This window comes from Ochotona curzoniae, unplaced genomic scaffold, assembly GCF_017591425.1.
Source record: "Ochotona curzoniae isolate NIBS_2020 unplaced genomic scaffold, NIBS_Ocur_1.0 scaffold_4763, whole genome shotgun sequence".
Taxonomy (NCBI): Eukaryota; Metazoa; Chordata; class Mammalia; order Lagomorpha; family Ochotonidae; genus Ochotona; species Ochotona curzoniae.
Window position 1 is genome coordinate 9,306,313 of NW_024467123.1, and position 21,006 is coordinate 9,327,318.

At 39.6% G+C, this 21,006-nt stretch overlaps 1 protein-coding gene and 1 pseudogene across 2 annotated transcripts in view; one reads left to right on the plus strand and one right to left on the minus strand.

The window, feature by feature from the left end:
• Positions 1 to 21,006, minus strand: part of MARCHF5 (membrane associated ring-CH-type finger 5) — a 39,335-nt gene extending 18,329 nt beyond the window's left edge. The window contains exons 1-2 of one of the 2 annotated variants that reach the window (XM_040970359.1): positions 20,627 to 21,006; positions 9,762 to 9,964 (exon numbers count right to left, since the gene is read on the minus strand). In XM_040970359.1, the coding sequence (XP_040826293.1) occupies positions 9,762 to 9,964; positions 20,627 to 20,661 (238 nt within the window). In that variant the 5' untranslated portion in view covers positions 20,662 to 21,006. Of the gene's footprint in view, positions 1 to 9,761; positions 9,965 to 20,626 lie in introns of those variants that run through there. The other variant, XM_040970360.1, reaches the window with a different exon arrangement.
• The window catches only part of LOC121149809, a 39,966-nt pseudogene continuing 39,900 nt past the window's right edge, over positions 20,941 to 21,006 (plus strand).

Sequence of the window (21,006 nt, forward strand, 5' to 3'; positions counted from 1 at the left end):
AGAGCTATTATTTCTTTCACTTCTAAATTATATGGATACCCAACTATGGACAAATTAAGCATGACAAAATTATGCAGTAGCGGTATACCGACAAGAGATGCTTGAAGAAAAAAATATTATTTAAGGCCCTGGAATAAAAAAAAGACAGCTTCAGGAAATTCTCTGGAAAGAAATACAGGATATTTGTTTTTTCCTTTCAGATCTAGCACAAGGAGTAGAAGAGAAATTCATGGGTCAAGAAATCTGAAGAGACAGAATTAGAATTAATATTCTGCAATATGCAATTACATTTTATTAAAGTTTCTGAAAATTTTACTGTAACATATAATTCAGCTATCCATATGTACATATAGTATATACCCAGAAAGCCTCACACTGATGAAACATCTTAAAACAAAATCTAGTTTTCATTCTTAAGGAGCAAGATCAGATGTAATCCATTAGAGCACACATGGAATCCTTCTTTTGAAGTCACTTTAGTAATCTGCCACATAATAGGGATATATATGGATTCTAAAGAGCTACTGAGTTTTCTTAACTATGAGCTTTGAACAACAAAGAGTATGCAAAATTGAACCACTATGGAATAGCTTTAGGTGGAAATTTTTTTTAAAAAGACTTATTTTTTTATTGGAAAGGCAGATATATAGAAAGGAGGAGAGACAGAAAGATCTCTCCACTGGTTGAATCTGCAAGTGGCTGCAATGGCTAGTGTTGAGTTTTTCCAAGCCAGGAGCCAGGAGCCTCTTTCGGGTCTTCAACATGGGTGCATGGTCCCAAGGCTTTGGGCCATCCTGCACTGCTTTCCCAGGCTACAAGCAGGGAGCTGGATGAGAAGTGTAGCAGCCAGGACAGGAATCAGTGTTCACATGGGATCCTGATGCTTGAAGGGGGAGAATTAGTCAATTGAACCACTGTGCCAGGCCCAGGCTGAAATTTTTCTTTTTTTTTTTTGACCATATAATATAAACTTGGACCGAAAGCAAAGAAAGACAAATTTCTGAGGTTGAGTTTAGGTATTACTAGAAACTTATAAATATGAAGTGATACTTGAATTCTTAAATGAATATTTGAAACGTGGTAAGACATGTCATGAAACTTCATGACAGCAGGTGGAATTCAGCTTGTTAGCTGAATTCATGGGTGATGAATGTCAAGTAGTTAGAGGAAAACAATACAGCCTTTTTATGATATAACCAGTACTTTGGGGGGGGGGCGGAAATCAAGCAAAAGTGTAAAATCACTCCCGCTTAACATTTGACAACCAATTTTGGGGGATGGTTATTCAACTTTTATACAAGCAGCTTCAACTATTGTTTCTGGGAACAACAGAAAAAGAACAAAACTGTAAAATTTTTTCTAATTTCATAGCAATCTAAGGATTTACTACTCATCAAAGACACAGGAAAGTATGCTAAAAATCAATCAAAATAGGCTTTAACACTGATTTTTTTTTTCCTTTTTACAAGAAACAGCAAGGGTATTTTATAATGGATAAAGGGAAAATCCATTTCTAAGAAGATACAAGAATCATAAATATACAAGCTCCCAAAGAAGCTGCAGAATAAATGAAGCAAAATGTACCCAAATGGAGAAAGACAATTCGACAACAGCTGAATGCTTTCATGGCCCATCTTCAATAATGGCAAGGTAAAAGATCATCAAGGAAATAGAAGACTTGAAAAGCACTGTGAATTAGACAGACATCTAAACAATACTCCATCTAATAACAAAATGCAGTCTTCTTTCCAGGACATGCCATATGTCAATCCATAAAACATATCACAATGTATTTAAGAAGTTGGGCAAAGTATACTTTCTGACCACACTGAAATTAAATTAGAAATCAGCAACAAAACACCATTTGGAAATTTATAAATTCATGAAAAATAAATAACCAGTGAATCAAAGAGTAAACTAGAAAATATTCTGAAATGAATGAAAACACAGCAAAGTATCTAAGATACAGCTAACACAGTTTTGAGAGGAAAATTTAAGAGTTGTAAATGACTGTAATAAAAAGGAAGAAAGATCAAAGTATGGGAAGACAAACTAAGAAATTAAAGAAAAGGTATTAATACATATCTGACAACTCTTGTCTAAAATACCCAAAGAAAATTAAAAATGAACAGCAAGAAAATCATTATCCTGATTTTTAAAAAAAATAGGCATAAGAGCTGAGCACTTTACCAAGTATATTCAGATGGCAAACAAAGCATATGAAATTATGCTAACCATATGCTGTGGGACTGGCAAATAAAAAACAAAAAACTACATACCTGTAAGAATGGACAAAATCGAAAACACTGGCAGCACCAAAGCAGACATGGATGTGGGAAGGCAAAATGGACTATGGTACAGTCGCTTAGGACAGTTTTGAATTTTGTTTTTGTTTTCAAGACTATATACCTTCATCCACTTCAAATGCCTATAAGAGTCACAGCTAAGCTAGGCCAAAACCAGGAGCCCAGAACTTCATCTACATTTCCCACAAGGATGGTAGAGACCTAAGTACTTAGGCCATCACTGACTGCCTTCCCAGGTGCATTGGCAGGAAGCTGGATCAGAAGAGGGGTAGCTAGAATTAAAAAGCACTGTGATATGGGATGCAAGCACTTCAGATGATGGCTTAACTGACTGTGCCACAACATCCACTCCAGTCCTGACGTTTCCTTCATTTTCTTTTTTAACAGTTTTATTTGATAGGTGGAGTTAGAGAGAGAGAGATGGGGAGAAAGGGAGAAATCTTCTATCTGCTGGTTCACTCTCCAAATGGCTGCAATGGCCAGATCTGGGGCAGGCCAAAGCCAGGAGCCCAGAATTCCTTAACCTGATACACCCTGATACACCTCAATGCCAGCTTCTTGAGGTTTCTTACAAAATGAAATATACTTACATAATTCAACAATCATGCTTCTTGGCATTTACTCCAATGAGCTGAAAACTAATACCGATGTAAAATTATACATATGGATATTTAGAGTAACTTTATTCTTAACTACCCAAACTTGGAAGCAATCATGGAGTCTTTCAGTGGGTGAATGCATAAATCTCCACACTCAGTAAGGAGTTTTATTTAGAGATAACATGACATGAGCTATCAATCCACAAAAAAACATGGAGGAAGCTTAGAGGCAGATAATTAAATGAAAGAAACCAATCTGAAACAGCAATATACTGAATGAGTTCAACAACATGGCATTCTTTTAGAACAACAACAAAAAACCCTACCCCTCAAAACAAACAAACAAACAAACTACAGAGGTGGTAAAGGAAGAAAAAAGTTGTGGCTAGGGGTTGAGGGAGAGAGAAGACTGGATAGATGAACACAGGATTTTTAGGAGTAAAACAACAGTAGAATAGGACATGGTCAAAAATGAATCCTAAACTGTGGTAGGTGAGTGGTAATGATATGTCAGTGTAAGTTCCTTGACTGTAATAAATGGTATAACTACGGCACAACAGAAGGTGTGTGATGGCAGCAGAGTTAACAAGAGTCAATGCTCAGTTTCTCCAAACACCTAAAAATGTTCTTTAAAGAAAAATCTAGTGAGAGTGAGCAACAGAGAGATCAATCTCAAATCAAGAACTTGAACCTTCCTCCACGAGAAACCAGGAAAAGGGAACTGAAACCAGGCAGTAATGGGAAGTAATAAAAATTAGGGGGGAAAAAATCAGACTAGAGTAATAAAAAAAAAGTACTGGAAACAAAAACTTAAGGATTCATTTGTTGGGGAAAAAACTGTCAAATATTTAGCTAAGCTGACCAAGGCAAAAAGTTTCAAAATACTAAACAAATGAAAGAGCAAACAGTACCTTCAGTGTTGTAACAATTAATAGGATTTTAAAGGAATGCTACAAATAATTAAGCACCAACAAATTAGATCACATAAAGGAAATGGACAAATCTCTAGGAAGATACAAACTAACAGACTTTACTCTGGAAGAAACAGAGGATCTGAATAAACCTGTAACAAGTGATGGGACTGAGTTAGTAATCAAAAAGCTTCCCATAAACAAAAGTCCAGGACCAAATGGCTTCACTGCTATTAAACATTTAAAGAAATAATGCCAATCATTCACAAAACCTCCCCAAAAATATAAAAGAATGCCTTCACTTTGCGATTTATCCCATGAGGCAAGTTATTACTCTAGTACCCAAACCAAAGATACCACAAGAAAACTGCAGCCCAATAAATATCCATCATGATTGTGGACATAAAAGTCATCAACAAAATGCTAGCAACTTTCAAAAGATCATACACTCTGACCAACTGGAATTTATCCCAACAAGGTCTGTCTAGCATATGAAAATCAGTGTAATATATCACATTTATAAATGACACAATGCATAAAAACACTTAAAAAATAAACCAGGGTATATAACACATTTTAACAAAATCTAATACCCTTTCATTATAAGAGCAACCAACAAGAACATCTTAGATCTGATAAAGGTGATTTCTAAAGCCGAATTAACACACATATGAAAAAAACTGATATTACCCTTTTGAGGTCAAGAATAAGACAAAGATTTCTTCTGTTTTCTTTGCTTCTACTTAACGCTGTACTAGAGGTTATATCCAGGGCAGTTAGACAAGAAAATGAAGTACAGATTAAAAAAAAGAATGAAACTATTCCGACCCAGAGATATGATTTTATATACACAAAATCCAAAGGAATTCACTAAAACATCTCATTTTTAGATGAGTTCAGAAAGGTTACAGGATACAAGATCAAGACACAAATCAACTGAACTCAAGATACTTTGTAATAAAAAACTCAAGTTACAAAAGCACCACAATGAAAAATATTTAAGAATAAATTTAACAAAAGCACAATACTTGTACTTTGAAAATTATGAAAAAGCAGCAAAAGAAATTTAAAGGATAAGTTAAAGTGAATTCTATGCACAAGAGTCCAAATATCTCCTTTTGAGAGAAGTCTTCTCTGGATTCTGCTTAACCACAAATAATATTACTGTCAGGGCTCAAACTTCATAGAAATGCTTTCCTCTTATTGGCATCACAAACCTTGTTTCAGGTGGCATTTCATATTTCCAATCAATGCTTCTTTGTTTTTTCAAAAAAGATTTATTTATTTGACTGCAACGGCCAGTGCTACGTGGATGAGAAGCCATGAGCCCAGATCCTTTTCTGGGTCTCCCACACGGGTGCAGGGTCCAAAGCCTTTGGGTTGTCCTCAACTGTCCTCCCAGGCCACAAGCAGGGAGCTGGATGGGAAGTGGGGCTGCTGGCATTAGAACAGGTGCCCACATGGGATCCCGGTGCATCTAGGGTGAGGACTTAAACCGTTAGGTCATGGCGCTTGGCTATAAGCAATGCTTCTTTATTTTGTAATGTACAGAAAAAGACAAATTTATTGTACAAAGAAATCTTATGATTTCATAAAATGCAATTTTAAAAGACTGACTTATTTTTATTGAAAAGGCAGATTTACAGAGAGAAAGAGAGACAGAGAGAAAAGATCTTCCTGGTAAGCTAGGAGTTTCTTCCAGATCTCCCACATGGATGCAGGGTCCTAAGGCCCATCCTTTATTGGCTTTCTGACTTCCCAGGCCACAAACAGGGAGCTGATGGGAAGTGGAGCATCCAGGACACGAAGCAGTGTCCATATGGGATCCTGGCACATACAAGGCAGGGATTTAGCCACTGAGTGAGTCATTGTGCCAGGCCCAAAATGTAATTCTGATTTACTAAAAATGGGGGCGTGATGAGGGTCTGATGTTCTGCAACCTTAACAGTTTTCAGATTACACTGATATTGCTAGTCCTCAGGGCATACTGTGGATGGTAAGATTTTTTTAAAAAGATTTATATATATATATATATATTTAAAGATTTATTTTATTTTTATTGGAAAGTCAGATATACAGAGAGGAGGCGAGACAGAGAGGAAGAATTTCCATGGATTGATTTACTCCTCAAGCGGCCAAAACAGCAGGAGCATAGCCAATGCAAAGCCAGGAAACCAGGAGCCTCTTCCGGGTCTCCCACAGGAGGATGCAGGATCCCAAGGCCTTGGGATATCCCCCACTGATTTCCTAGGCCACAAATAGGGAGCTGGATGGAAAGCAGAGCTGCAGTGATAAGAACTGGTACCCATATGGGATCCTAGTGCATGAAAGATGAGAACTTTAGCTGCTAGGCTACTGTGCAAGGCCCAGATTGCAAGATTTTAAGTAGGTACTTACAACTAGTCTAATTTGTAAAAAAAAGGAAAAGAGAAAGAGAAGAAAAGCAAACCTTAAGATGAGTGATAAATTAAGAGAAAGATGGAAGTCTGATGAGTCCTCTAAGCTTTTCATAAATGCACACAGTAAATTCTCCGTAACAAAGAAAATATACTTAACATTACCTATTTTAAGAGCCTGATTTGGCCAGCTAGCAAGCCAGCAAGTGGCTCAATCTGTAGGAAAATGTTTTTTAAATTTTTGATTTATTGATCTATTTAAAAGGCATAAATAAAGAGAAAGGGTTCTTAGCTGCTGGTTCACTACCCAAATGCTGGGAATAGGCAATTCAATCCATATTTCCCAAGGGAGTGGTAAAGACCCAACCACTTGCTGTTTCTCAAGGTATACATTAGCAGGAATCTAGAAAAAAAAAAAAATGAAAGTGGAGCCAGGAGTTGATATAAGGCACTCAGATAAGAAGTATTCCCAACCAGTGTATTAACCCCTAGACCAAATACCTGACCCTGAGAACTTTTTAAAGTACCTACTACACATTTATAATCTTAGAGAACTGACTTTTTTCCTGTTTCCCCTTCTCTAATGTCTCTTATCGCTTCTTTTAGACAGTTTCTGAAACATCATTTGGAGACCAACTGTGATGCATGAGGATCTATTAATTGTTCTACAGACAGTGTGAGAACAAAGGTAACACAGAAGACTAGTTTTGACTTTCAAAGAAGCCCTGTGAGATTGTTAATTGCTGTTACATCCCAAGAGCGACTTACGCTCTGGAAGGAATAACAGAACACTGTTTCAGCTAATATGTAAGTTTTTTACTTTGCTTAAGTGTATGTTTGTTAGTACTACCACAATAGGTTAAACCTCACATTTAGGAAATGAATCAGTGGATCAAAAGTGTTCCCCAAAAAAGTAAAAAATACTTTTAATCCAGAATGCCATAAATGATAATATTATGATCTCAGAGTGAAGACTGTAGAATGGTCTGTGGCTAGTGCATTCAAAATGATGAGCTTGCAATTTGAGACATCCTTGTTTTTCTCACACTTTAATACATAATTAAATAGGGCAAAGAAGCCACTAACATATTCATATCCTGTTGAAAAAAATTATGCTGAGAGGCTGAGACAAAAAAAAAAAAAGAGAGCATACTACCATCCACTGGCTCACCCCCCAGATGCCCAGGCTGAGTCAAACCACGAGCTGGTAACTCAATCCAGGTCTCTGATGAGGGTAGTAGGTATCACTTGAGCCATCTACTTGAGCCGTAACCTACTTGAGCTGTCTCCCCCGCTTGGGATTTGGGGAGTGAACCAGCAATGGTCTCTAGCTCTCAAAAACAAAACAAAAAAGAAAGCCAACAAAATTATAAAGATAAAACTATAGTCAATACAAGCTTCTTTCAACAAAACAGATGTATCTTGTCAACTGGAAAAATAATGACAAATATTCTCCAATATTCACAAAGCAATCTTCTGACAAAATTTCATCATCAGATGACACTACTGGACAATACGTAATATATGTATGAGACAGGAAGAACAGCCAACATCACAGATATATGTTCCTAAGATTCTGTTTTATGGCTGTAGAAATCAACTTTAAGTATACACATCTGAAATATGTGAATCAAGAAATACAGGCCATTTTAAATTCTGATTACCAATGGAAGTATGCTTTGAAGGACAGATTTTTCTTTTAGTCATTGATTACTTTTGACTTCAGAGTCAAAAGTATGGTCAGAGCTATGGTCAGAGTACAACTCAAAGTCAATTTGCACATCCCTTCTTTGACAGACAGTAACTGGCATCTGACAATGTACCCTCTGTTTTTAAAGTAAGTGCTAAAGACTGCATGGGAAATTCTGAATGTAATTCAAAATGCAGTCCATGAACAGACATCTTCAGCATGTTATGTCAAGAAAGAACAAATACATTTTCTATTTTGTCAAAGAGAAAGATGCTAACAAAAATTTCAAATGAAGGATGTACATTTTCTTCACAACACTGATAGATGTCAGTAAAACAATTCTATGATTTTAAGATGTTAACTCAGTGTCATAAAATATATATCATGTGTATACATATATACTTAACTATACTGAAATATGAAGACCAAATTGCAACACTGTTTAACCAGAATTTGACTCTTAACTAGTATCTAGATAGCTTCTTTCCCAAGATATTTGATTAAGAAGTCTCATAGAGATTAATTCAGCCAAAAGAACAGACTGTTGTCATCTCTCAAAATGAAAAATTTAACTTTTTTTAAACTTAACGTGATATATGTTTCAACCCAATGTTTGAGTTTTCAGTGAGAATTCTTGCACTAATTTTTATTTCCAATTATTTTAATGTCTGAAATATTGACTGCTCTTCCAACAATCTATAATTGAAAGCAGGGCTGTCTAACATAATGAGCAGCAGAAAAGGGACCAGTTAAATATTAATCCTCAACATCAGTTAGCCAGATTCCAGTGTAGTCAGAGAATGCAATAATAACTGCTTGCTTTTCCTGATTTCAAGTTATTTTACATTTTTTTAAATAAAGGACTGTTTTGGTCCTAAAATAAAACATTTTGGACTATTCATTTGCATTTAATGTAACTGTAATCATGGTGTGCATGAATACCTATCACGTAATCCACAAATTCCAAATGTATGAGATGATTACTTTGTCTGTTACACTATTTTTACAAGAAGTTATCATTTTTCCTATGCCTCACGCTAGAGAAAAACAAATATAGAAATTCTCTTGGCCCTCATTAATATTATATTAAAAGGCATTTTATTATCCACACTTGTATTTCTTCATTAAAAAAAAAGGGCCTGACGTCAATATGTAATTAAAAAGAAAGTATATAATTTCTATTTCCAAATTTTCCTTCAATCCTACTCCTCCAAAATCCATCCTTTTCCTGAACTCAAGCTGTCTTTCTATATGCTGGGTTATAGCCGGGGGTGATACTAAAAATGCTTAATGACTAGCAGAGGATAAAAAACAAGAAGAATGAGACCAATTCATAAAGGAATGACTCTAACGGCAGAAATATTAGCATGTTAGAGCTTCTTAAGCAGTCTGCTATCCAGCTTTTCCATGTTAGCCCCATTCTCAAAAGCCTTTGATTATTCCTTCCAATACCCAGAAGGACAGCAGTTTTCACTAAAGAAATAAATTAGATTCCAAAAATTGGACTTTATTTATGTCTTTAATTTCCCTATTCTTTCTCACCAAGAGAAGCATTTGAAACAGCACATTACTATTTTCTTTCTTTTACATCAGTTGACTTCAGAGAACGAGGATCTTTAAATTGTCTTTTTATTATACCTTTGTTACTTCATTACAGCTACAAAGATAGGCAAGTTCTTTCTCCTCTCAAGCAAGTGAAATAGTAAGGTACAAATGGATGGATCTGGAACTATACTAAAGATATTGTATAAACTGTTAGCAAAACAAATTGAAGTCTGATGTTTACAGAGGAAACAACAAAAATGGAATGAAGAGAATCACAAAAAAAGTAGAGATGGATCATTTTAAAATAAACTTACCCAACTTTGGAAAAACTATTAAGTATTCAGCATTGCACTGGGGGCAAGCCACTCTAGCTGTGCTGTTTCCTCTTTGTTTTTCATCCACCCAGCGCTGCAGACAAGCCTGGTGAACCCATTTTGTAGATCCTCTACATCTGCACGGTCTCACCCATTCAGCCGTTCTATCATCTTCATCAGTGGCAAAACATACCCAGCAACTTCTGTAAATTAATAGAAAACTCATCTTTACAATCCAAGCATTCTCTATGTTTTTATCATGGACTGACCCTTCTATGTTTATATATATATATTTATTTATTTTTATATACTTATATATATACATATATATTTTCTTTAATTGCAAAGTCAGATAGAGAGGAAGATCTTCCATTTGCTGATTCACTCCCCAAGTGGCCGGAGCTGAGCCAATCTGAAGCCAGGAGCCAGGAACTTCCTCCAGGTCACCCACACAGGTGCAGGGTCCCAAGGCTTTGGGCCATCCTTGACTGCTTTCCCAGGCCACGTGCAAGGAGCTGGATGAAAAGTGGAGCTGCCGGGATTAGAACCAGCATCCACATGGGATCCTGCTGTGTTCAAGGTGAGGACTTTAGCTGCTAGGGTACTGTGCCCAGCCCCTTCCTATGTTATATTAGAGCACCTCTTCTGCTACATTAAAATAAGGAGACAACATACCAATGAATTTTTTGTAGAGTGGCTTTTTAATGTTTCCTCTCATCTTCCTCGGTAGGATGTTGTAGTTCAGAATTTTGCTTTTAATGTAATTCTGCCAACTTTCTAGCAATTCCTTACCTCTCCAATGAACTAGGATGCATAGAGACAACCCTCAAGCTGCCGCTGTGAATTCTTTGATAAATAGTAAGCACTGAGACACATCATGTGAAATTTGGCATTCTAATCCAATTCAACACTAATCTCTCAACTTCGAGAAAAAAAGTACTAACATACATGATATCGCACAGTTACATTCAATTTATAACTCAGGGAAAACCCCCACCCATTTCTAACTCAGCTAAAGTACGATCATAAGGAAACACAAGGAATATATTTTTATTTTTATTTATTTATTTTAAAGATTTATTTATTTATTGGAAAGTCAGATATACAGAGAGCAGAAGAAACAGAGAGGAAGATCTTCCATCCAATGATTCACTCCCCAAGTGAGTGCAATGGCCGGTGCTGTGCTGATCCAAAGCCAGGATGCAGGAACTTCTTTTGGGTATCCCACGCGGGTGCAGGGTCCTAAGGCTTTGGGCCGTCCTCGACTGCTTTCCCAGGCCACAGGCAGGGAGCTGGATGGGAAGTGGAGCTACCGGGATTAGAACCAGCGCCAATATGGGATCCTGGCACATTAAAGGCGAGGACTTTAGTTAGCCGCTAGGCCATGCTGCCAGCCCCAAGGAATATATTTTTAAAAAGAAGCACAAAGACTAGGCATTGGTCTAGTGGTTGAAGCCAGATAAAATATACATATCAGCCTTCCCAGGTTTGATGCCCACTTCTGGCTCCTGATTCCAGCTGCCTACTAATGAAGATTGTCAAAGATAGCAGTGACAGCGTAAGTAATCAGTTCCTGCCACTTACGTAGAGGGACCCACATTGAAGTCTCAATTCTCAGAATTCGAGCCTGGCCTGGTCCCAGTCATTGTGAGCATTCTGGGAGTGAACCCCCAGATGGGAGTGTGCTTTTCTTTGCCATGTTAAAAATAACAGCAAAAAAGGTAAACACTGATAACTACAAAGGAGGTGGAGCTAGTAGGACAAACTGTTTCAGGACAGTGATATGACCAATGCGAGTCTGGTTTCATTACAGGTATGAGTAGTTCTTTTATTCATTTATATTTACTATGCTTGGCATTTAAAAGTCTCAAGTCTGGATGCTTACTTTGAAAACAAAATCCTATTGAGATGATTACTTTTAAGACATTATTCTTCTCCAGCTGTAGGCAACTGCCTAGGTGGCTTTGTACCTAGCAAGTGTTACACTTTTGGGAGAAAAGCAGCCAATAGCTGGTGGGCATCCTGGGCTTCGTTAAAGCCAAATCTGTGTCAATTATACCAGTGTACAGTATGGTTGTCTATTCTCTGTGTGTGAGTTTGTAAAGATATGTCAGGAGTGGGAAACTCCAGGATGAGACACGCCACCCTGACCCCCAGGTGGGGTGGCTGCAAATTGCCTGGTGAAGAAGATCTGGGGACACTGAAGTGGGCATTTTTTTTTTAAAGATTTATTTTTATTATTTTTTTATTGGAAAGGCGGATATACAGAGAGGAGAGAGAGAGAGGAAGATCTTCCGTCCAATGATTCATTCCCCAAGTGAGTGCAATGGGCCGATACTATGCTGATCCGAAGCCAGGAGCCTCTTCCGGGTCTCCCACGCGGGTGCAGGTTCCCAAAGCTTTGGGCCGTCCTCGACTGCCTTCCCGGGCCACAGGCAGGGAGCTGGAAGGGAAGCGGGGCTGCCGGGATTAGAACCGGCGCCCATATGGGATCCCGGGCGTGCAAGGCGAGGACCTTTAACCACTTGCGCCACCGCGCCGGGCCCTGGAGTGGGCATTTTTGACAGGGGAGGAATGACTTTCAGAGTCTTCCTCGGACGGGGCCACTCCACTCATAGGTAGGCGAGAGAGCTGAGATGTAGTGGTTTGTGTGTATGTGTGTGTGTGGGGGGGGGTTGACAAACAGAAACAAGCTGGGATCCCATATGAGCACCAGTTTGTGTCCTGGCTGCTCCACTTCCCTTCCAGCTCCCTGCTGTGGTCTGGGAAAGCAGTTGGGGACAGCCCAAAGTCTTGGGACCTTTCACCCATATGGGAGACCTGGAATAAGTTTCTGGCTTAGACCTGCTCAGCTCCAGCTGTGGCAGCCATTTTGGGAAGTGAGCCAGTGGAGAATCTTTGTCTCTTCTTCTTTCTGTATATCTGCATTTGCAATAAGAAATCAATAAATCTTAAAAAAAAAAAAAGAGTTGATACTATGGTTTATAGGAAATGTAAGAATTTAGGATGAACAGAAACGTCTGGAAACCCAACTCCTGCCTTAGAAATCACTGTGTTGAAAATTGGAGTATACTGGAAAGCAATTCTAAAATACAGGCATGAGCAGTGAACAACCTTAAATCGCTAATGTTTATTATATCCTGTACCATAACATCTTCAAGTGGCTGTTTTAAAGGAGAGCAAGAGCGCCTTAATTCAGAGCATGCTCAGAGAACCACAGTCCAGTTAATACAAGGAAGGTCCAATCAACAATGAGAAAAACTACATTCTGCTTGTCTTGCTTTGGATTAAAATCATCAGGATTATATACTCTGGAGTGGGAAATAAATCATCAAGACTAAAAATCTCTTTATATTTATTCTGTTCACTCAAGTAGAATGGAAGTTAAAAGTTTCCACATCTGTCAGAGATATAACCACAATCTTGACACATTATTAAAGGGCAAATCTGAGGGGAAAAACATCACAATGAATGCAGTAATTTACTGAGTACATGGATATGTATGCCATGCCCTTTTGTTTCTGATCTTCATGAATACAGAAAGTGTAAGTGTTCTGATCTTAAGCAAGGAAGCAAAAGCCTAGCCTCGAAAGGTTAAGTGAGCTGTCCATAGGGGAAGTAGAAAGGCATGAATTAACTTCGGCCTCAATCTAAAACACTTTCCCCCAAGATTTATTTACGTGAAATGTGGAATAAGAGAGACGGGGAGTAACAAAGGAATTTCCCCCACCTGTTGGTTCATTACCCAAGTGGTCACAACAGCAAGAGGCTGGGCCTGGAGAAAGCCAGGAGCTTCATCAGGGTCTCCCATACGGGTGGTGAGAATCCAAGGACTTGGACCATCTTCTGCTGCTTTCCCAGGTGCCTTAGGATGAAGTTGGATGGGAATCGGTTCTCTTATGTTAGTCATTGCAGGAGGCAGCTTTGCCACCTATGCCACAATGTTAACATGGGTTTCTTTTTTTCCCCTCACTGTACTACCTAGTGTATTATAGTGTATTGAGAATGTTTTCTATTTGTTTTTTTTTTTAATTGTTAATAACATTGTATTATGTGATACAGTTCCATTGGTGCTTGGAGAATGTTTTCTATTTCTTAGAAAATTATAGTCAATACAAAAAATGTTTCATTTTTGCTAGGGAAATTTTAATTAAGCAGCCTCATCTAGAGATCTAAATCTCTTCCAATTGACTCCAATGTGCCATTTAAGGATTACTGTTTTTTAGGCATTTATTTGAGAAAGATTAGAGAAAAACAAAGGTATTCCATCTGCTAGATCACTCCTCAAATGGCCACAATGGCTAGGGCTGGGCCAGGTCCATGCCAGGAACATCCTCTGGCCCCAGCACTTTTCTTCCACTGCTTTCCTAGGTGCATGAGTAGGGAGCCCAATCAGAGGTAGAGAAGTTGGGATTCAAAGCTGTGACCATATGGAATGCCAGCACTGCAGATAGTAGCTTAAGATGCTGTGCCACAATAGTGGCCTCTAAATATCTTTAGTTTCTACATGAACTATGGCATAGTTAAGAAGTGGTGAAGATCAGTTGTTAACTTTGAAGAATAAAAAAACAGGTCTGGCTAAAGTTTTCAGAAGAGTTTTATAAACAAGGTCTTGAAGAATGGGTAGAATTTAAAGACAGGTTGAGAAAAAGAACACTTTTGTGTTCAGAGGAAAGTGAGCATGCCAGTTTGCCCTGTGATAAAAAACTGATAAATGGAGAAAAGTTCTAAAATGGTTGTTGGCCCAGTATATAATCCAGTTCTTATAACAGGGAGCACAAAAATGTGTGTGAATAATGAGGTAACAGATGGCTTGGAGGAACAGGCTAAAGAGTTTGAATAAGGAAGCACAGACAGTTTTGAGCAAATGAGATGATTTTTTAAAATGTTGCTTTCATAGATTATTCTAAACACTAAGCTACGAGGAATGGATGGGCATTATGATTCAAAATAATGTGTCCTGAAAACACAAGCAGTTTCAATTTTCAATGAACGTCCAATTGAGTGTGTGTGGTGATTAAGGTAGATGTGTGGGAAAGTCCAAGTACAATAGATGCAGTAAAAAAAAAAAGTACATGAGATACCATAAAAATTACAGAAAGGTTTCACAGAAGCCCAGGAAGGAGTTACTTACTCTGTGTCAGGAGCTAAGCAAGGCTTCTGGGACAATCTGAGCATAGTTTTAAAGATGAAGAAGAGTTGGCCATGTACTAAGACTAAGAGGAAGGAGAGCATCCAAAGCAAAAACAAGGCAATTAAAGAGCAAGACTATTCACAGGACAACAAAGTGCAGTGTAAGGGGTTGATTAAGGTAGGCTGTGGCTGCATTCTAAGTATATTAGGTCTTCAAGGTTAACTTTTATCCTTATAAGTTATTGAGAAAGTGACAGGTTCTCAAAAATAGAAACAGCACAGTAATACTTCTGATTTGGGGGGCTGCCATGGCATAGCAGCAGAGCTTACACCTGCAGTGCCAGCATCCCATAGGAGCACTGGTTTGTGGCCCAGCAACTCCACTTCTGATCCAGCTCCCTGCTAATGGCCTGGGAATGATCCAAATCTTTGCACTCCTGTACCTACATGGGAGACCTGAAAGAAGTTTCTGGCTTTCGACCAGCCCAGCAGATGGAAGATCTATGTCTCTCCTCTCTAACTCTGCCTTTCAGATAAAAATAAATACTCAAAATTAAGATAATTGAGACTTCAGCAATTCTTCATCCCATAAGCCAAACAGGACCCAAAAGAAAGAAAACTGGAGCCAGATAAAGAAGAATCTACAATATTTGATCAGCAACTGGACCTGGGAAGAAAGAACGCAAAGAAAGAAGAAAAAAGACTTTTAGCTGACAGAACAAAAAAGAGTGGTCACACCAAAGACTAACAAAAAGTTAACTCATGTGAAAAGTCAGGGAAATACAAGCAGTTTAGTATTAGACAGACTGAAAACACTGTGTGCACACATGGGATTAGGGACTGGCCAGTTCAAAATGACGAGGTGGGGATGAGGTAAAGAAGTCAGGAACAAAGAACCAAGACGTGCTCAAATAAAGGGTCAAAGTGAGAAACTGGGTCCCTATTTCAAGTCATATTTATGGATTAAAGATGACAAAAAAAAAAAGGCAACATGACAGAGGAGGAAAAAAAGCACACCACAGAAAAAGAACGGTAGTTTCATCGCTGTAACATGTTACACCAAGGATTTGAGGACTAAGAAAAAAACAATATATCTGCTGATTAAGGAATCACTCACCATTTAGGATACTTTTGGTAAAGCTGAAGACAAGAAAGGAATGAAAGTCAAATTATGTGAAGAGACAATAAAGAGGAAAAAAACCCCTAAATGTCATAAACAAGGGAACGGATTAGGAAAAAAAAGAGTGTATATTAAATACTTTCACATATGAAAGCACTAAAGAAGGCAGGCTGGAAAAATGTAGACGCACTTCATTACAGAAGAAATGGGACTTGGGATGGTGGGCAAAAGGAATGTTATCTGTAATATCTCTATGAAAGCAAATACAACTGTTAATGGTTTTTAATTCTCCAATTGTTGGTCTGTAACTGTCAAAATGAGTTTTTAATATGACTAAGACAAAGATGTCACAGAGAATCTGAAACTAATAAACAAAGTGAAACTGCTTTAATGGAAATGAAGAAAAAAATATCAGATACCGCATGGTATTATCAGAACGTACTTTCCTTCCTCTCCAAAGGTATATAATTGTCTGTAACTAACATTCTTACGGATTGCCGTTGTTGGAAGCGGGCAGGCACACAGGTCTCTCTGCTCTCCCATCTAATTGTTCTAGACACTCTATGGTTACATTCTTTACCTAGTCCTCCCTAGGTACAAATAAGTGATGCAAAACAAACTCAACAAACTCCCAAGTATTTACTGTGAGGTAGAGCAATAGTCAGGTTTCTGGAAGATTGTTTCAGCAGTGGAGGGCTTCAAACCTGAGGTCCATTCCTGCAGTTTGCTACAAAATTCTTTGTATTTTTCTCTATATGTTTAATTCTAGCAAAGTAGGAGGCAAGAGAAGCGCGTAACACATAAGAGATTCCTTGCTAAAGAAGTACAGCAATGAAAGAAAGAGACGTTGATCAACATTCAAAAGGCCTGATATAGAGTTTGGGTATTTGTAAGTGGTTATAATTTTCAGCCAATGATGTTTGTGTTTCCAAATCATTCATAATACTAAAAAATAAACAAAAAAACCACTCTCCCTTCCTACTAACTCCTATTACTCTCAAACAGCTGTTAACTACAGTAACTTAAACAAGATTTAAATATTGAACTTACTTAAAACAATGATTGTTTCTAACAAATGAAAAGCTAAAAAAAATACATACACTCATTTACTGGTGTATTCTTTGACCTACTATAAATACAGTAGGAATCAAATTTATCAAGATTGATAACCAGGGCCCGGCGCGGTGGCGCAAGTGGTTAAAGGTCCTCGCCTTGCACGCCCGGGATCCCATATGGGCGCCGGTTCTAATCCCGGCAGCCCTGCTTCCCTTCCAGCTCCCTGCCTGTGGCCCGGGAAAGCAGCAGAGGACGGCCCAAAGCTTTGGGACCCTGTACCCGCGTGGGAGACCCAGAAGAGGCTCCTGGCTTCGGATCGGCATAGCATCGGCCCGTTGCGCTCACTTGGGGAGTGAATCATCGGATGGAAGATCTTCCTCTCTGTCTCTCCTCTCTGCATATCTGCCTTTCCAATGAAAAAATAATAAAAATAAATCTTTAAAAAAAAAAAAAAAAAAAAAAAAGATTGATAACCAAACTGAAGTTAGTTATTTGCAAAGGATAAAGTAAATTAATTCCAGTTGCTAATAAGTTGCTGACAGTTTGGTTTACTGTGACAGTTTATAGAATATAGACATCACTGAAATTTAAACTCCAGAAGGGCATTTTCCTAAATAGCAGTGGCCTAGATTGGCACTGAGTATATGTGGGAACTCAGTATAAATAAATCCACAAATGTTTAATAATTTAAAAAAATATGTAACCTTCAAAAAAAATTGAAAAATTAAAAAAAATAAAAAACATGTAACTTTCATCCTAGAAGCAATACCATATCACGCATATTTCTTCCATCTTTTAACAGTATCAAGCTTATTCCACTTTATAAAGAAAAAACTTGGCACTGAAAAAAACTACAAAACTACACTTGGACCTATCGGAGTTAAATTTTGTTCCACAGAATAAGCGGAGGTGAAATTAATTTCACGAGAAGAACTCTATATTTTACTAGTCTTATGTATTGTAGTCTGCTGGATCTCTTGATATTTCTCAAATGAACAAAATAATCTTTGTGTTCAATTTCTATTCAGGCCCCGCCTAAATTAGGATGGTTGTAAATATGAAGAGGACAGAAGAAAAGTGCCACCCTGGTTACACCAGTTCAAGTACCTGCTGTCTTGCTAACATTATCAATAGTGTCTTAGGAAGATGCATGTTCTTGAGCAAGCTCCATGGGGGTAGTAGGCTAAGTCTCTGCCTGTGGCACTGGCATCCCATATGACCACAGGTTTGAGTTCCAGCTGCTCCACTTCTGCTCCAGCACCCTGCTGATGGCTGGGAAAAGCAGCAAATGATGGCCCAAGTCCTTGGACCCCTGCACCAAAACAGGATACCCAAAAAGTTCCTTGGCTCCTAGCTTCAGTTAGTGTGGCCATTCAGGGAGTGAAATAGCAGATGGAGGATATCCCTGTTTCTCCTCTCTGATAACTCTGCCTCCCAAATAAAAATAAGACCTTTAAAAACAAAAACAAAGATGCTGACACAATCCTGTGAGGTTGGGTGTTTTCCATTTTATAAATGAAGATATAAACAGCCTCTGAAGTTAAGTTCAAAGTCACACAACTAATGAGTAGCGTGATGAGATTTTTAAGATTTCCTACTCTGAAGTCCAAGCTGTTACTACTAACCATACACCCTCTCATGTTTGGGGCAGTTGCCCTCAGTTGTACCAGCAACACTCAGTAGGTTTTTGTAGATGCATCGATGTCCAGTCCCTCTCCTACAGAAATTGTGATCTCATTAATCTTGGGCAGGGTCTAACCACCTATATATATTTTTGAAAATGCTTCCCCAGCAATGCTAACATGAAGCTGGGTTGGAAGCAACTGATTTAGACAACGCAAGTCCTGGTGCCATTTCAGGAATCTACCTTGAGGTATGTTAAGGAGGTACGAAGATGTGAATAAGCCAGTGCTTCCGCAAATGGCAGCCACAATTTCCAGGTTTTCTGTTGAGAAGTCTTAAATGCGTCTCCAGCACTCCTTGGCTTCTTCTCACTTTTATGAAAGTCTCCAAAGGATATGTTTGAGAAGCCAGGTTAACTTTTGGACATAAGATCTTTCTGAAGACTCACTACATGAAAGCCAAAGCAGGAGACTTTCACAGGGAAAAAAAAAATTAACTACAAAATGCCCCGCTGCCCTAGAACAGGATTCTAACTAAACTCTAATTGGAACTGGCAGGGGCAGGAAGTCAAGGGCTTCTCTCAGCATCTTTTAGTATGCCAAGGATTTTCTGGATGCTGAACTACATGGAATAGAAAAGCTGGAACGTTATAGGACGTTAGTTCCTCATCTCTCACCCCTCACCCTCAATACCTGGAAAAACAGCCATGCTCATGCATTACTTCATTCAACAAATAGTTCCTGATTACTTGCTGAAGAACAGGTAAGTGATGATTCAAGATCAACAATGATGAGTAAGTTTCTGCCTTCCAGGAGATGGTATACCATGTATTAAAAAAAAAAAATTATCACTCTTACAACATTAACTGATCAAAGATAAATCACCAGTCATTCAGCTGAAAAAGTCTCTGACCCGATTCCTATCAGTGTAAATTCTCAGAATTCTAAGATCCAAAGAAATGTCTGTCCCTCTGGGAGCAGGCTACTCTGGGGTGATATGTGTCCCGGGTATGGCCGACCTAAGCTGCATTTACAGCTGGGGCTTTAACTCAATACTAGGAGTTGTACCACCTGCTTAACAGGGAAGCAAATGACGTTAACTGAGAGTTGTAGGCAGTCACAAATATCACGAATTAGTTTGTGTGAGTGACTAGGACAACGAAGTGAAGACTTGACCTGGGGAAAAGGGCGATTTGGGTGACTCCAGAAAACTCATCATAGAACCCAAGCCCCAGAATTTGGACAGCAGAGGGCGGTGCAGTCGACCTCACAAAAGGAGTCAGGACTGGAGGCCTCCCGGAACCGGCGAAGGGCCCCCAGGAGGGGCTGTAACTTCCTCAGTGCAATCAAGGATCAGAAAAGTACAGCAAGTGCTCGGTGTCGACTCTGGTGGCCGCTTTCCATAACCTCTCCTCTGGTCTGACCGTTCAGGCTCCCTTGCGGATACTCTTGACCTTACAGCTTTGGGGTGGGGATGGGGAGGAATGAAACCAACCTATCAGGCTTTTCAAAAGAATGTTTATCCTTGGCTTTCTTTTGGGGTGGTGGGGAGATATGCGGGGAGCGGAGAGGGAAGGTTTAATCTGGTGCTTCCTGCCGGTATAGCGTTGACATTTTTATAATATAGTGCAAGTGTTGGGGGAGGGAGAAGAGGACAGGATCATAAACAGAAAAAAAGAAACTAACGCTAGGGGTCAATTCTAACGCTTCAAAACCGTGTGTCCCAGCACAACCACACGCCGCTCTTCAGCTAAGTTTCACTCTCGGGTCTACGACCCTGGCCGCCCGCCCTCCCCATAGCTCCCCAATACAGACTCCAAACTTCCTGCCCCTGGTTGTAGAACTCCTGTCCAGCACGCGGGACCCGGCTCCGGCAAGGGCCAGGGCGAAGGTCGGCGGCTCCCGCTCTCCCCCGCCCCCAGAGCAGCCAGTACCTGTCCAGCATCTGCTGTAGCGCTTGGTCCGGCATCTTCCGCGCAGCCGGCGGCCCTCGGCCCTCCCCGGTGGACCCGTCAGGGCCAGGCCCAGGGACAATAGCACTGAGAGGCGGAGGAGTAGGCCTCAATCCGGCGGTAGCCGCGAACCCGCCACCAAACCTCCTGGGGCGGCTCCGCGAGCCCGGCGGCGGCTGTGCGCGGCCAGCGGGCGTCCGGAGGAGGCGGCGGGGAACGAGGAGGAGGAGGAGCCTGGGGCTGGGAGGCGGCGATCGCGGCCCGGGTTCCTGCCCGTCGGCCCAGGGTTCCGGTCCATGGACCGCGGGGGCCGAGTTGCTGTCGGCGGAGGAGCTACCTCTGTGAGGTAAGAGTCGCCGCCT